We start from the raw sequence: 13,558 nt of genomic DNA, 5'->3' as shown, positions 1-13,558 counted from the left end.
TAAGTTTTGCAGTTCTTATTACCATTTGTTTATGGTAACAAAAAGGCATTGTTGGATTTTCAATTTTAAAGATAGTTACCTTTTTAGTGACAGAAAACACTGTTTTCCACAGTTTCAATAGCGTCTATATCTAGTGAAGCTAGATATTAGATTGTGAATAGGCTTGAGTCAGGGGTTGAATGGTGAATTGTGGCTGAATAAAAACCTAGTGTGTTGGAGAAGTTGAATGTTTGTAATTTAAACTGCAGGGGTCTACTTATACACAGATTTTCTTCCACTTCTGGCACCTCAGACAACAAGACCAATACTGCTCTTTCTCCTTTTCCTCAGCTTGATCAACTTGAAAACTATGAGGATAAAGACTTATCATGACCCACTTCCACTTAATGAATAGGACATCTTTTCTTCCATATGATTATCTTAATAACAGTTTATCTTCTCTAGCTTACTTTATCTTAAGAATACAGTGTATTATATATAGCATATCGAATACATCTTAACTAACTATGTTATCAGCAAGGTTTCTGGTCAACAGTAGACTATTAGTAGCTAAGTTTTGGGGAAAATAAAAAATCACACACAAATTTTCAACTTCATAAGGGATTGGCAACCCTAAATCCCACACTGTTCAAGGACCAACTATAATATTCATTTACTAAATGCAGACCACTTATTTTACAAATTAAATAGAGTATTCAATTTTATAACAACTTCAATTTATAATATGACTATAAAGAAAATACACAACATCCTAAAAGTATTTTTTTCTTATTTATACAGAAATTTTATACAGAATTTTAGAAATCATAATTAAATAATTTTTTTCAGACAATACTGTTTGCCATTATAAATTACCTACAATGAAGTTCTTAAATATTTCTGAAATCTACTGAGAAAAAAATTAAGAATGTGCAATTTACAAAGGAATTTCTCAAACTTCTCTTACTTTTTTATCTATGGTACAACCACCAAGAGTAATTCACTATCAGAAGTCTTACCTAGATCGCTATTTTGAGAAGTGTTTCTTGGTATATTTTTTTCTTTGTAGTCAGAAAGTTGTTGGCAAATTCTAAGTATAAAAAATAAATAAAATTACTATTAATATTTTGATACCAATATAAAATATTTACCAAATATATTAAATTCTTCTAAAAAGTGAGGATTTTGTTGCCTTATTTTGGTAGGCGATTACAGAGATTTAATGAGATTAACATTTTTAAAATGTGAAGCAATAAAATAATCTGTTCTTAGGCTTTATTGCTGAAACAATCTTGGAATTCCAAAGAAAACCCAACGTGTGTTTTTCATAGGTTCTAATATTCATATATTGTCATCTTCAGAAAATGTTTTTAAGTCCTAATTTTACAAAAACATAAGAGTCCTAATTTTGCTTATTAGTTGTCTTATTCTTTGTGGCTTGTAATTCAGGGATTCTCAATATCACCCTCTGCATAAGGGAGACTTGAGACTTTTTACCACCTGAGAAAAGACATTATAAGGATAAAAAGGAGCTGCAGGGTACAGATCTGGTAGCAAAGAAAAGAAACTCTGAATGTCAAAACCTGGCTTACACTCCTATTCCTTCTCTACAGACTCAAACTCTGAACAAGCAGACCTTTATTACAGTGATGCATAATCTCCACATTCATTTCCAACCAACACGGAAGACAAAATGTATTTGTAAAGGAGATGTATGTTGACATTTTCTTATTTCTGAGGGACGTATTCACAATATATATCCACACAACATCTCAAGTGTTACTCAGCTTCGTTCTCATCTCATAGATCACCTTACATGAATATTTTTGTAGTGTAAATCGCAAAGACTCACACCGGCTCCTCAGGGTTAGCCAGCAAACAGTCAAATAATCTTCCAGTGACTGTGCAGGATATGTAGCACTTTCAAAATTTACGTGTCATCCTTATGCAGGGGCCATGCAAATTTTCTCTGTATTGTTCCAATTTTAGGATATGTGCTGCCAAAGAAAGCACAAAGCCCCGCTTCTGTATATGCATAGTGATGAGTCACAGATCAGCCTTGACTCCGATAAGTCCAACTAACTACTGAGATTCCGAGAATTCTACTGAATGGCTTCCTATGAGGTAGAATTTGAAAACTTTTAGGTAGAATTTTTAAAACTTCAAGTAGAGATGCAAGCAGTTTGGGAGATTTTCAATACTGTGGAAAACAGCTGTCTTGAGGGGCCCACTGCTCTGCATAAGGGTGATATGAGACTTTTTACCACCCAAGAAAAGACATTATTAGGATAAAAAGGAGCTTCAGGATGCAGATCTGGTAGCAAAGAAAAGAAACTCTGATCTCTTTCTGCTTGAATCTCTCTGACAGTTTAGAACAACCCTAACTAACATTCACACTAAAGAAAAGGTCAACAAGGGCTTCAAAGGATAACATACCATGAAGGTCTTAGCTATGTCTAGGCTAAGCTGTGGGTTCCACATAGGTTTTACGTGTCGGGGGAAGGGTCACTGTGCTGTTTGTGGTGAAACCTAGAAGGCCCAGCTGCCAGAACAGGGTGCTGGTGCTTTGGGAACAATGCTGTAGGAACAATGGGAACACATAAGCTTAGGTATGTGAACTAAAACAGCTGTAACTCTGAAGTCTATGCATGTATCACCATGAGGACTGAGGGTTCTGAATCCAGTAAGGGCATCCTGGTGGCAAAGGTCAATCATTAATAGACTGCAAGACCAGTCTCAATGGATTCGATGCAGCAACAGGATCGACAGAAAGAACTGACTGACTAGAATGTCTGTTTTCTCTCCTCCTTCTGACTTGTAAAAAGATTTTCTACCTCGGAATTAGGGAACCCCTTCAGTTCTTGAAAAAATCAAAGAGGAGGATATTGGAGATAGCCCACAGAAGACAGTACAAGACTTTCTGCTAAACTGTCCATTTCAAGACCCAAATAACTCATTAGAAAAATAAAAAATGTTACACTATTTGTATCCCTTGTACAAGGGTTACTCTTGGAAGAAAATGGACAACACTGAGATTCCTAAAGATAAAGGTTAAAAGTCCTGAGATAAAGAATCCTGCATCAATTGCCACTTCTATCCAGTCTAGCCTTTTGCTTGATTTCTGGCTGATGAAGTAGACGAAATCACTGCCTCTCCTGAACTGAACTAAGAAATATCATACAAGATTTGATAGTTATAAGTATTGTAAACCTTAACATTTTAGTGTTAATAGCCTTTCAGTGTAAACACTTACTTAATATAATGCCTAGAAACAGCATAGTCTCCTGCTGTTCGTCCATATATACCTTGAGAAAAGACATCAATATTTAGCTGAAGAAGAATGCTGACCATAATTTCTGATCCACAACGTACAGCAAGTATGAGGACTGTTCTAAAATAACAGAGATAAACTTCTCTTAGGGACTCTAAATTTTAAAAGCTAATTTGGTATGCCTTACCAATTTAATATCTTACCTGTCCATGTAGAATTAAACATTTACATGTGTTAACATACATAAGCATCAGAGGTGCAGAAGCATTTGTCTTTGTAAATTACCACCAAGGCTAAAAGAAAGGGACAAAGAGGAGGCCTCTTGTCCCAGTCAACTATTACATAATAGAAGTTGCTAAATAAAGTCCTTTGACGGGCAAGAAACCATGCTGTGGTCACTTATCTAAAGTAGGCAAAGTTTTACGTAAAGATTTCTCCACCGCTTTCCTGGACTTACATGTTGTAATTAAAAATAAACTAAGGGACCTATCAGTAAGAGCTGTCTGGAAGGTGAAAGCAGTAACATTGATAATTATGGTAATAATAGTAGTCATAGGATTTTCAGTTAATGATGATAGTAACCTAGCATGTGCTAGGAACCACATTAAATGCTATATATATAATCTTTCTTTCTTACACACAGCCACCCATGAAGGATATATTATCCTCCTTTATTATCCTCTTCATACAGGGCAACACATTTGGTGATAAGTAATATTTCCAAGGTGATATGGCTTGGCTGTGTCCCCACCCAAATCTCACCTTGAATTGTAGTAATCTCCATATGTCAAGGGCAGGACCAGGTGGAGATAATTAAATCATGGGGGCACTTCCCCCTATACTTGTCTCATGGTAGACAGTAAGTCTCATGAGATCTGATGGTTTTATAAATGGAAGTTCCCCTGCACAAGCTCTCTTGCCTGCTGCCATGTAAGACTTTGCTCCTCATTCACCTTCCACCATGATTGTGAGGCCTCCCTAGCCGTGCAGAATGGTGAGTAAATTAAACCTCTTTCCTTTATAAAGTACACAGTCTCAGGTATGTCTTTATTAGCAGCATGCAAACAGCAAGGTCACAGCTAGCAAGTGGGAAAGCTAGGAATTAAACCCAGTCTTGTAAGAATCTAAAGCTTAGCTCTATTCTCTTTATCACCCACCTACAATTTTCCTTCATTAAAGGAAAAGTGTATCCACTTAAAACTATCTTCACTCCCTCTGCCCACACAAACTAAAAATAAAAACATCAAAATACACTAGAGATAAAAAAGAAAAAAAAAAGATGAACCCACAGTATCTGGTAATAGCAATTAACCGTCATGTAGAAATAACTTGTCATCAATATTCTTCAAAGAACGCAACTTAGAGCAGAGTCCTCCAAAAGGCAAAATGATTTTCTACTCGTATTTATGTTTAATAGAGTATATTTAATGGAAAAGAATATAAGAAGCAGAAGTTAAAAGCCACTATAAAAGGGTTATGAATCCGTTCAATACTGAGTCAGAAAGTAAAAGTTTGCACTTCAGAAAACTAACAAAACTAATATGAAATCCCTTTAGCTAATGTAAGTTCATATGACAAAAACATCACATCACAAATAGCAGACATCAGTCAACATAATAAGGGAAGATGAGTCCTATATATGCCCTTCTTCACACTCCCCAGTCCAAACAATTGTCTTGCTACTTAACCGATAATTTGTGTTGGTATTTTTTACTATATCCCAATAAGTTAATCTTATTAATTTATTATTTCTGACTTGAGTGACTGTTACTACTGTAGAGCAATACAAGTTTAAAAACAACAACAACAACCAGTTGAGGACTAAGCTCTGATTTTTTTTTCTTTCCTGAATTCCTATCTAAGGGGTCTGGTGAGTCATGCCTTACAAACCATAAATTCTCATCCGATGGGTTTTATTGAACCCTATATATCAGGACTTACTTTCCAACCTGACTCTGGCATAACACTATGAGACAAGGAAAAAATCAAAATATTTTATCCCCAAAAACATTTCTTTGCAAGAGCTTGAAATGGCCCTGCAAAGCTGTCCTTTGTGGGAGAAAATCTGCATCTGTAAAGAATCTCTATTACCACAGCAAGATCTTTTTCTTCCAGGCCCTCCCAACTCTAAAGAGATTAACTAATAGTCTACAATCTTTTAAAGATCTGGGCCGGGCACGGCTCACACCTGTAATTCCAGCACTCTGGGAGGCCAAGGTGGGAGGATCAGGAGGTCAGGAGATCGAGACCATCCTGGCGAACACAGTGAAACCCCGCCTCTCCTAAAAATACAAAAAACTAGCTGTGCGTGGTGGCGGCGCCTGTAGTCCCAGCTACTCGGGAGGCTGAGGCAGGAGAATGGCATAAACCCAGGAGGCGGAGCTCACAGTGAGCCCAGATCGCGCCACTGCACTCCAGCCTGGAGAACAGAGTGAGACTCTGTCTCAAAAAAAAAAAAAACAAAAAATAAAAATAAAAATAAAAGATCTGAACAGGAAACATTTGTCATCTATTGTCTCTAAGGGCAACCACTATAAGGTATCAAAAGAACCTTGGTCTCCACAATCTTTTATCTTAACCTGAACATTTCCCAGGTCTTTAGACAAACTCAACCAATTAACCAATTGTCAACCAGAAAATGTTTAAATTTACCTATACCCTGGAACCCCCAGCTCTTTGAATTGTTCTGCCTTTCTGGATCAAACCAATGTATTTCTTACATGTATTTGATTGATGGCTCACACCTCCCTAAAATGTATAAAACCAAGCTGTGCTTCCATCACCTTGGGCCCCTGTTCTCAGGACCTCCTGAAGGCTATGTCATGGTCACTCACATGTGGCTCAGAATAAATTTCTTCAAATAGTTTACAGTTTGACTCTCTTTGTCAACATAGTGTACCTTTTAAAGTTGTCAACAGCATTTAAATTTGCTTTCTTCTTTACTAAAAATTCCACCATTTGCTGTTTTTGTTCATGTACGGCAAGTAAAAATGGTGTAAGTCCACCCCGTGAAAGAGCAAAAACAAAAAAGATACTTGTACATTCATGTTCATATCAGTGCAATTCACAATTGTAAAAATAGGAAACCGGCCCACATGTCCATTAATCAACAAGCAGATATCTACACATACACACACGCCACGGATTGCTACTCGGCCACAAGAAGGAATGAAATAAAGGCGTTCACGCTGGATGGAATTTGAGAGCATTATTCTAAGTGAAGTAACTCAGGAATGGTAAACCAAACATTACATATTCTCACTCACAAGTAGGAGCTAAGCTATGAGCTTGTAAGTAGGAGCTAAGCTATGATGGCTGCACCAAAATCGCAGAAATCACCACTAAAGAACTTATTCGTGTACAAAAATAAATAAATAAAATAATATCAACATTTAAAGTAAAATCTTAATTATTTCTAAATATTTTTATTCAGGTTTTGCTTCCAAATATGTAAAACTGACCCTCAACATAGGTCAATGTTAAAAGAAATGCCCATCAATCAATGAGTGGATAAAGAAACTGTGATATATATATACAATGGAATACTACTCAGCCATAAAAGGAATGAATTAATGGCATTTGCCACAACTTGGATGGGATTGCAGACTATTTTCTTAGTGAAGTAACTCAGAACTGGAAAATCATACATCTTATGTTCTCAGTCATAATGGGAGCTAAGCTATGAGAATGCAGAGGCATAAGAATGACACAATGGACTTTGGAGACTCAGCGGGGAAGGCTGGGAAGGGAGTGAGGGATAAAAGACCACAAATTGGGTTCAGTATATACTGCTTGGGACATGGGTGCACCAAAATCTCACACATCACCACTACTAAGAACTTACTCATGTAACCAAAATACCACCTGTTCCCTGAAAATCTATGGAAATTAAAAGTTTAAAAATAAATAAATGCATTTCACATATTTTGAAAACAAAACTAGTTGATCTATACCTTGTTTTCTGATTCAATATTTACACCATAAGAAAGTAGTTTTTTTGTCATTGATTTATCCTCATTATAGATGGCATAATGTAGAGTAGTGTTGCCATAGACATCTGGGATATTTGGATCAGTGCCATGTTCTAGTAAAATAGTTGCACATTCCTCTTCCTGACATTGGACAGCCTGTCAGTATTAGACCAAGAAATATATCGTAAATTCTAGGAAGTGAAAACACACATTCCACAGGTTTGACCAACTAGTTATACTCAAATGAGATAAATACATTTTTATTGTATATACTGAATTCAAATCTGCTCATGCTGAAATAGTTGGCTACTGTATACCTTTATGAGAGCTGTCCTCTTTTCCCCGTCCAAGATGTGAAGTTGACATTTTCTGTGCAGCAGGAGTTTTACCACTTCTGGATGGCCATTGGCACAGGCCAAATGTAGAGCAGTCCTGAGAGTGGGAAGACTTTTTAGTCATAGTGCATTATCTAAAAACATACAGTGATTCATTGTAAACACTGAATAGCTTGCTATTCCTCTGCCTTCAAAACAAATATTTAATTTTCTTGTGAAAAAAACACACTATTTATCAGCTTTTACTACTCGCTACATTAATAAAAGAGCAGCCAATTTGAACAGAAAGATTGTGGCCCTCAGATTCCATTCACCTTGGGCTGCAGTCCCACTTTAAATTAAACACTGCCACTTTCTAGCTATTGCTTAGCTATTTTGTGCCTGAATTTCCTCATCAATAAAATGAGAATGAAAATAGTAGCTCTCTCATTGAAAACCACTATGATGCCTAAATGAGACTCTATGCAAAGCATTTAGAACAGTTCCCAGCACAAGTAACAGCTTAATAATTATTAGATATTATAATTTTTGCTATTACTAAGGGAGGAGACCACCCCTCATATTGTCTTATGCCCAATTTCTGCCTCCAAAGAAAGAAGAAGTAAAAACTACAAAGGCAGAAATGAAATCCACAGGCAGACAGCCCAGCACCACACCCTGGGCCTAGTAGTTAAAGATCGACCCCTGACCTAACCGGTTATATTATCTATAAATACAACACATTGTATGGAGAAGCACTGTAAAAATCCCTGTCCTGTTCTGCTCTGATCTGATTACCAGTGCATGCAGTCCCCAGTCATGTACCCACTGCTTGCTCAATCGATCACGACCCTCTCTCGTGGACCCTCTTAGAGTTGTGAGCAAAAGGGACAGGAATTGCTCACTCAGGGAGCTTGGCTCTTGAGACAGGAGTCTTACCAATGCTCCCAGCCGAGTAAACCCCCTCCTTCTTTAACTCAGTGTCTGAGGAGTTTTGTCTGCAACTCATCCTGCTACATTACTACTACTTAACAAAGACAGTTTAATTAAGTAAAATAATACAATTATACCTACACTTTGAGGTATGTTTTAAAGATTAGAGCTGACGCTGTATGTCAATAATTCTAACGTGCTCATTTTCTGTTTTAACATTTCTCACATTGGTATGCCACTTATAATTCATAACTTATTATAACTATAATTGGCAATACTTTGAAAATTCCCTTATTAATAATACATAAGACTAATGGGGCATCATCCAATTCATGGTGCCTCACATTAAGTAGAGTATGATATATATAATAGGTCTAGGACAGTTCTACCAAGATGACTGGCATTTAAATAAATTTTAGTTCTAAAAAGTACTATAGCAAAAGAGGGCTGGAGAAAAACAACAACAAATTTTTTAAACAAGTAATTCTTATTTTTATTTTCAAAAATATTTAAGCCAACAGAAACTCTGGATTCAAATGAATAGTTACGGTTCATTTAATTCGGTATTTAGATTTACAGAATGTATGTAAATCAGATATTTCCAATGACTAATACTAGGATTTAAATTTCCAAAATGGTAATTGAAGGTTCTCTTTTACTATTTTCTACCTTCAGAAATACTTTTGTATGAAGGGAGGGAGGAAAAGCTTCCATTGGGGTGAAGTCCTCATACTGCAATTTTTTTTTTTTTTTTTTTTTTTTTGAGGCGGAGTCTCGCTCTGTCGCCCGGACTGGAGTGCAGTGGCCGGATCTCAACTCACTGCAAGCTCCGCCTCCCGGGTTTTACGCCATTCTCCTGCCTCAGCCTCCCGAGTAGCTGGGACTACAGGTGCCCGCCACCTCACCCGGCTAGTTTTTGTATTTTTAGTAGAGACGGAGTTTCACTGTGTTAGCCAGGATGGTCTCGATCTCCTGACCTCGTGATCCGCCCGTCTCGGCCTCCCAAAGTGCTGGGATTACAGGCTTGAGCCACCGCGCCCGGCCTACTCATACTGCAATGTTAAGTCTCTTCAGCTTGCTCAGCCTAGGCAGGTACACACAACGTTTTTAAGGATGGAAGGTCCTGACAGTAGTAGAGCTTATTATGGTCCATGACCAGGAAAATTAAGGAGCACAGACACAAAGGGTGAGGTTGGGGCAAAAGTTTAATAAGCCAAAGAATAAAGCTCTCTGTAGTGGAGAGGGGTGTCTGAGTGGACTGCCAGGTTACAGTTGAATTAAAAAGATTTTATAAAAAACTGCTCTCATTTCTGTAACTGCTTGAGTAACTTTTCTTAACTACAAAACTGTCTTCACAACTCCCCCTCATCTATGTAGGTGTGGGTATGTCTCTAGACAAGCATAAAGCACTGCTTCTTTTGTTTGTACAACTGTAGGTTTGTTTTAGGTAGGCACCCCGCCTCCCTGTGCAAGTTTCCACCGTGTATATGCCTCAAAAGTGGAGGAAACTTTTTCCTGGGACCTCACACACAAAGAACAAAGGGACTTTGCCTGCTTTGTCTGCTTATCTGTGCAGGTGCACTGCAGGCTGTCATTCTGCAGGCAGGCAGTTTCTGCAGTCTGAGTTTTTCTCCAAGCTGCTCTATGTTGCAGCTGCGCACTGAAGCTGTGATTTTTCAGGCAGACAGCATTCCTGAGGACCAGCCTTCACTGTTCATCTATTTCTTCCTTTTCTTCTCCCTCAATATGTCTGCATCTATTGGCACCTTCGATGGCTACATATTATTCCATCGTGTGCGTGCACTGAAATTTGTTGATCAAATCCACTCTATGAGTTCTTCTTAAAACATTGCTATTTTCAGCAGTACTAAGGAAAACAAATTGGATGTATCTAATAATCTCCCAAAGATACTTCAGTATCATGGAATTGGTGCATAAAGGGCAGATACATTTTTAATGTAGCACTTACCACCAAACTGTCTATTTGAAAAGCCATCAGCAACGCTTTTTACTCAGCCTTATAAGTACCACTGCTCTTCATCCTCACAACTTTGTAGATAGAAAACAGTATTTTCTTCTTCTTTTAACTTAAAGTCCTTCTCTTACCAGAAACACTAAATATGTGCATAGGTCAGCTGTAGAGCTGTGTTTTCCTATGTGTGTAGGTCAACTGTAGAGCTGCAAAAAAGTACTTTGCCCAATTTTAAGCTTATTTCCTTGTTGATTTCAAAGAATTCTCTGTAAAATGAAAATACACGGTTTATCTGATATGTGTATATACATGTATGTTGTAAATACATTGCAAATATGTTGTGTTTTATCAATTTTTTCTTATATATGGCATGTTTCCATTTCTATTTTGCTAAACCAGCCTTCAAAATGCTTGCTTGTGAGTTCCTTAGGAAGGTCTTTGTCAACATAAAAATGTGTCTGTGTAAACAGGTACTTGTGTTTTCTTCTGGTAGTTTTCTTTTTGTATATTAAAGTTTTTAAATCTACATTCCATCCGGAACCTATTTTTGTGACATATTTAGCTAGCTTTCTCCAAACAGCAGGCACTCCATTTACAAATAATTCATCTTTTTCTACTAATATGAAATGCCACCATTATCAAGTGCTATATTCTTTTTTGTATTTGGGTGTTTCTGGATTTTGTATTCTATTCCATTCATGTACGTCTTCCAGCTGTTAGTAAACCATTTGTAGAAATTAAAAGCACATTTTGATATCTACGAAGGCAAATTGGTTTTCAATGCATTACAAAAAAATTTTAATGTCATCATAACAGTAAAATATAGCATGTGCAATTTTTAAATGTTAAAACTTTGGTGTTTTTATTTGGGGTAGGTGACATTGATAAACACAGACAGAGCTCCCATCTTGAAAGAAATAATTCTTTCTATTCAAGAACACGAACCATCTTCCCACTTTAATGTTTCCTTCTAAGGTTCCTCAGTAAAGTATATATTTACATAGGGTACATGGATATAAAATGGATATTGGATTTTATCCAAAGAATTTTTAGCCCAGAAGCTAATATATTATGGGAACTGTTTCTCATTACATACACTTTTCTATACTGTGAATAACATGTTTTAAAGTGTGCACTTTAAAAATAAAATATCGGGCCGGGTGCGACGGCTCACGCCTGTAATCCCAGCACTTTGGGAGGCCGAGGGGGAGCGGATCATCTGAAGGTCAGGAGCGCGAGACCAGCCTGGCTGACATGGTGAAACCCCGTCTCTACTAAAAGCAGGAAAAAGTTAGCCAGGCGTGTTGGTGTGCGCCTGTAATCCCAGCACGTTAGGAGGCTGAGGGTGGGGGCCGGGGATCATCTGAAGGTCAGGAGTTCGAGACCAGCCTGGCCAAAATGGTGAAACCCCGTCTCTTCCAAAAACAGGAAAAAGTGAGTCAGTCATGTTGGTGCGCACCTGTAGTCCCAGGTACTTGGGAGGCTGAGGCAGGAGAATCGCTTGAATCCAGGAGGCCGAAATCAGGCCACTGCACTCCAGCCTGGGTGACAAAAGCCAGATTCTGTCTCAAAAAATAAACAAAAAATAAAATACGTAGACTTAATTTTGGAAGTTAAATCACTTTAAAGTTGTCTCTGAAGTGCACTATAGGGAAATCATGACAGCGTGTGGTTTTCATTTTGGGGCTCATGAAGAGGCCTGGGCCCTGACCCCTCCAAGGCTCCCACATCCCAGGTGCTGCGGGGCCTGCGGAGGCGGAGGAGAGAGAGCTGGGCCGGTGACAGGAGGGCTCGCCCCATCCCATCCCCAGGGGAGAGGCTTCTCCCAGTTCCCCACCCTCCCAGCCCCCGCCAGGCCCGTTACCTCTTCTTCTTGTCTCTCTTGTCCAAGCCAGGGTCCCTGAGCATGAGGATGAGCTCCACTCTGGGGACTGCGCCCCACCAGGCAGCTCTGTGGAGATCGCCGAGATCTTCCGGACAGACGTGGTACCCAGGCTCCTGGAAGGCGCTGTCACAGTGCTCTACTCCGCAGCCCCCGCCGTCCTGCCTGCAACTCGCGCAGCAGGGGAAGCAGCGGCAGCACCACCTGCCCACGTTGCTCCCAAAGCCAGAGGCCTTCAAGGCAGATGTTGTCGGCTTCTGGGAAACCTCAGTCCCCATCTGCTTTTCCCAGCCTCGGGAGCCTCCTACCGAACGGATCACCTCAGCCACCACCTCCAAGCAGGAAACGCAGTTTCCAAACTGGCCGAAGAGTAGCGCCAAACCAAGCGAGGAAGCCAAGCCAGCGCCGGCCGAGCAAGCCCTCGCCGAGCCAGGAACGCCAAACCCAGGAGGTACAAGCGAGTGGCGTGCGCAGCGCTGGGGGCCTCGCTGCACGTGGCAGCAACTTCCGGTGCTCAACGGCCCTCCAAGCCGGTCAACGGCAGCTGAGCGTGCCCACGCGAGGCTCTAGCGTCACCCGTGTCCGCGACAGCGTGTCACCGGCCCTGCGTTCTGCCCAACCTCGTGGGAGCTGGCCCAGCGTTCGGGCCATGGAGAAGGACAGGCGGCCCGTGGGAAAGCTGTCTTGACGCAGGACGGGGCGAGAGCGGCTGGAACTTGAGAATGCCGAGGCCTCCTCTGGAGAAAGACCCAGACACTCTGGCGGTGGCTCTGCGTGCCAGCGAGGCTGCAATTCCCGCGTCGCTGGCGGGCAGGGCTCGCCTCGGTCAGCCTCAGAGTCAGGGGTGCGCAGCCCGCCCGGCCTAAGGGCCCGCTCTTGCTTGGTCCCCGCCCAGACCACAGGGGTCGTGGGCGCCGGGCACTCGGAGGTCACCAAGTCGGGGCCGAGCGGTTGGTTCCCGCCTCGTGCCGCTGCCGCCGGGCCAGCCACCTGGCTCGGCCACGGCCTGGGCTTCGGCCCGGGGTCTGCGCTCCGTGCGCGCGATCGCGGCGGGGTTGCCGCCCAGCCTCTAAGCAGGCAGGCGGTGAGCTCCGAGGAGCACCCGCAGGAGGCGACAGGAAGAAGGCGCCCGGGTGCGGAGGTTCTGGGACCCGGAACTCTGCCAGTGCTGCGAGGCCACACCCGGCTCCCCGCTGCGGACGGTGGTGAGGCGCAGCACCCACAGCGGGGCCGCCA

The 13,558-nt window shown here is 40.8% G+C and overlaps 2 protein-coding genes and 1 non-coding gene across 3 annotated transcripts in view; all 3 read right to left on the bottom strand.

Annotated features, from left to right (window-relative positions):
• The window catches only part of LOC117098597 (POTE ankyrin domain family member A-like), a 31,493-nt gene extending 25,244 nt beyond the window's left edge, over nucleotides 1-6,249 (bottom strand). Inside the window, exons 1-3 of the mRNA XM_033237399.1 lie at nucleotides 6,150-6,249; nucleotides 3,233-3,370; nucleotides 999-1,069 (exon numbers count right to left, since the gene is read on the bottom strand). Of these exons, the coding sequence (XP_033093290.1) occupies nucleotides 999-1,069; nucleotides 3,233-3,370; nucleotides 6,150-6,208 (268 nt within the window). The 5' untranslated portion in view covers nucleotides 6,209-6,249. The remainder of the gene's footprint in view (nucleotides 1-998; nucleotides 1,070-3,232; nucleotides 3,371-6,149) is intronic.
• On the bottom strand, nucleotides 1,886-1,992 carry LOC117098617. The gene has a single exon (XR_004443495.1). It is a non-coding gene; the product is annotated as a U6 spliceosomal RNA (small nuclear RNA).
• A 948-nt stretch (nucleotides 6,250-7,197) lies between the features above and the next one.
• LOC117096385 (POTE ankyrin domain family member A) lies at nucleotides 7,198-12,605 on the bottom strand. Its single transcript, XM_033233758.1, has 3 exons — nucleotides 12,305-12,605; nucleotides 7,539-7,653; nucleotides 7,198-7,377 (listed from the first exon to the last, which is right to left on the bottom strand). The coding sequence occupies exons 1-3, from the start codon at nucleotides 12,598-12,600 to the stop codon at nucleotides 7,198-7,200; spliced, it is 591 nt and encodes a 196-aa protein (XP_033089649.1). The 5' UTR covers nucleotides 12,601-12,605.
• Nucleotides 12,606-13,558: the final 953 nt, after the last annotated feature.

The sequence above is a fragment of the Trachypithecus francoisi genome, unplaced genomic scaffold, assembly GCF_009764315.1.
Source record: "Trachypithecus francoisi isolate TF-2019V2 unplaced genomic scaffold, Tfra_2.0 Contig01461, whole genome shotgun sequence".
Taxonomy (NCBI): Eukaryota; Metazoa; Chordata; class Mammalia; order Primates; family Cercopithecidae; genus Trachypithecus; species Trachypithecus francoisi.
Note: the sequence above shows the minus strand (reverse complement) of the source record. Positions and strands in the feature narration are given on the sequence as shown.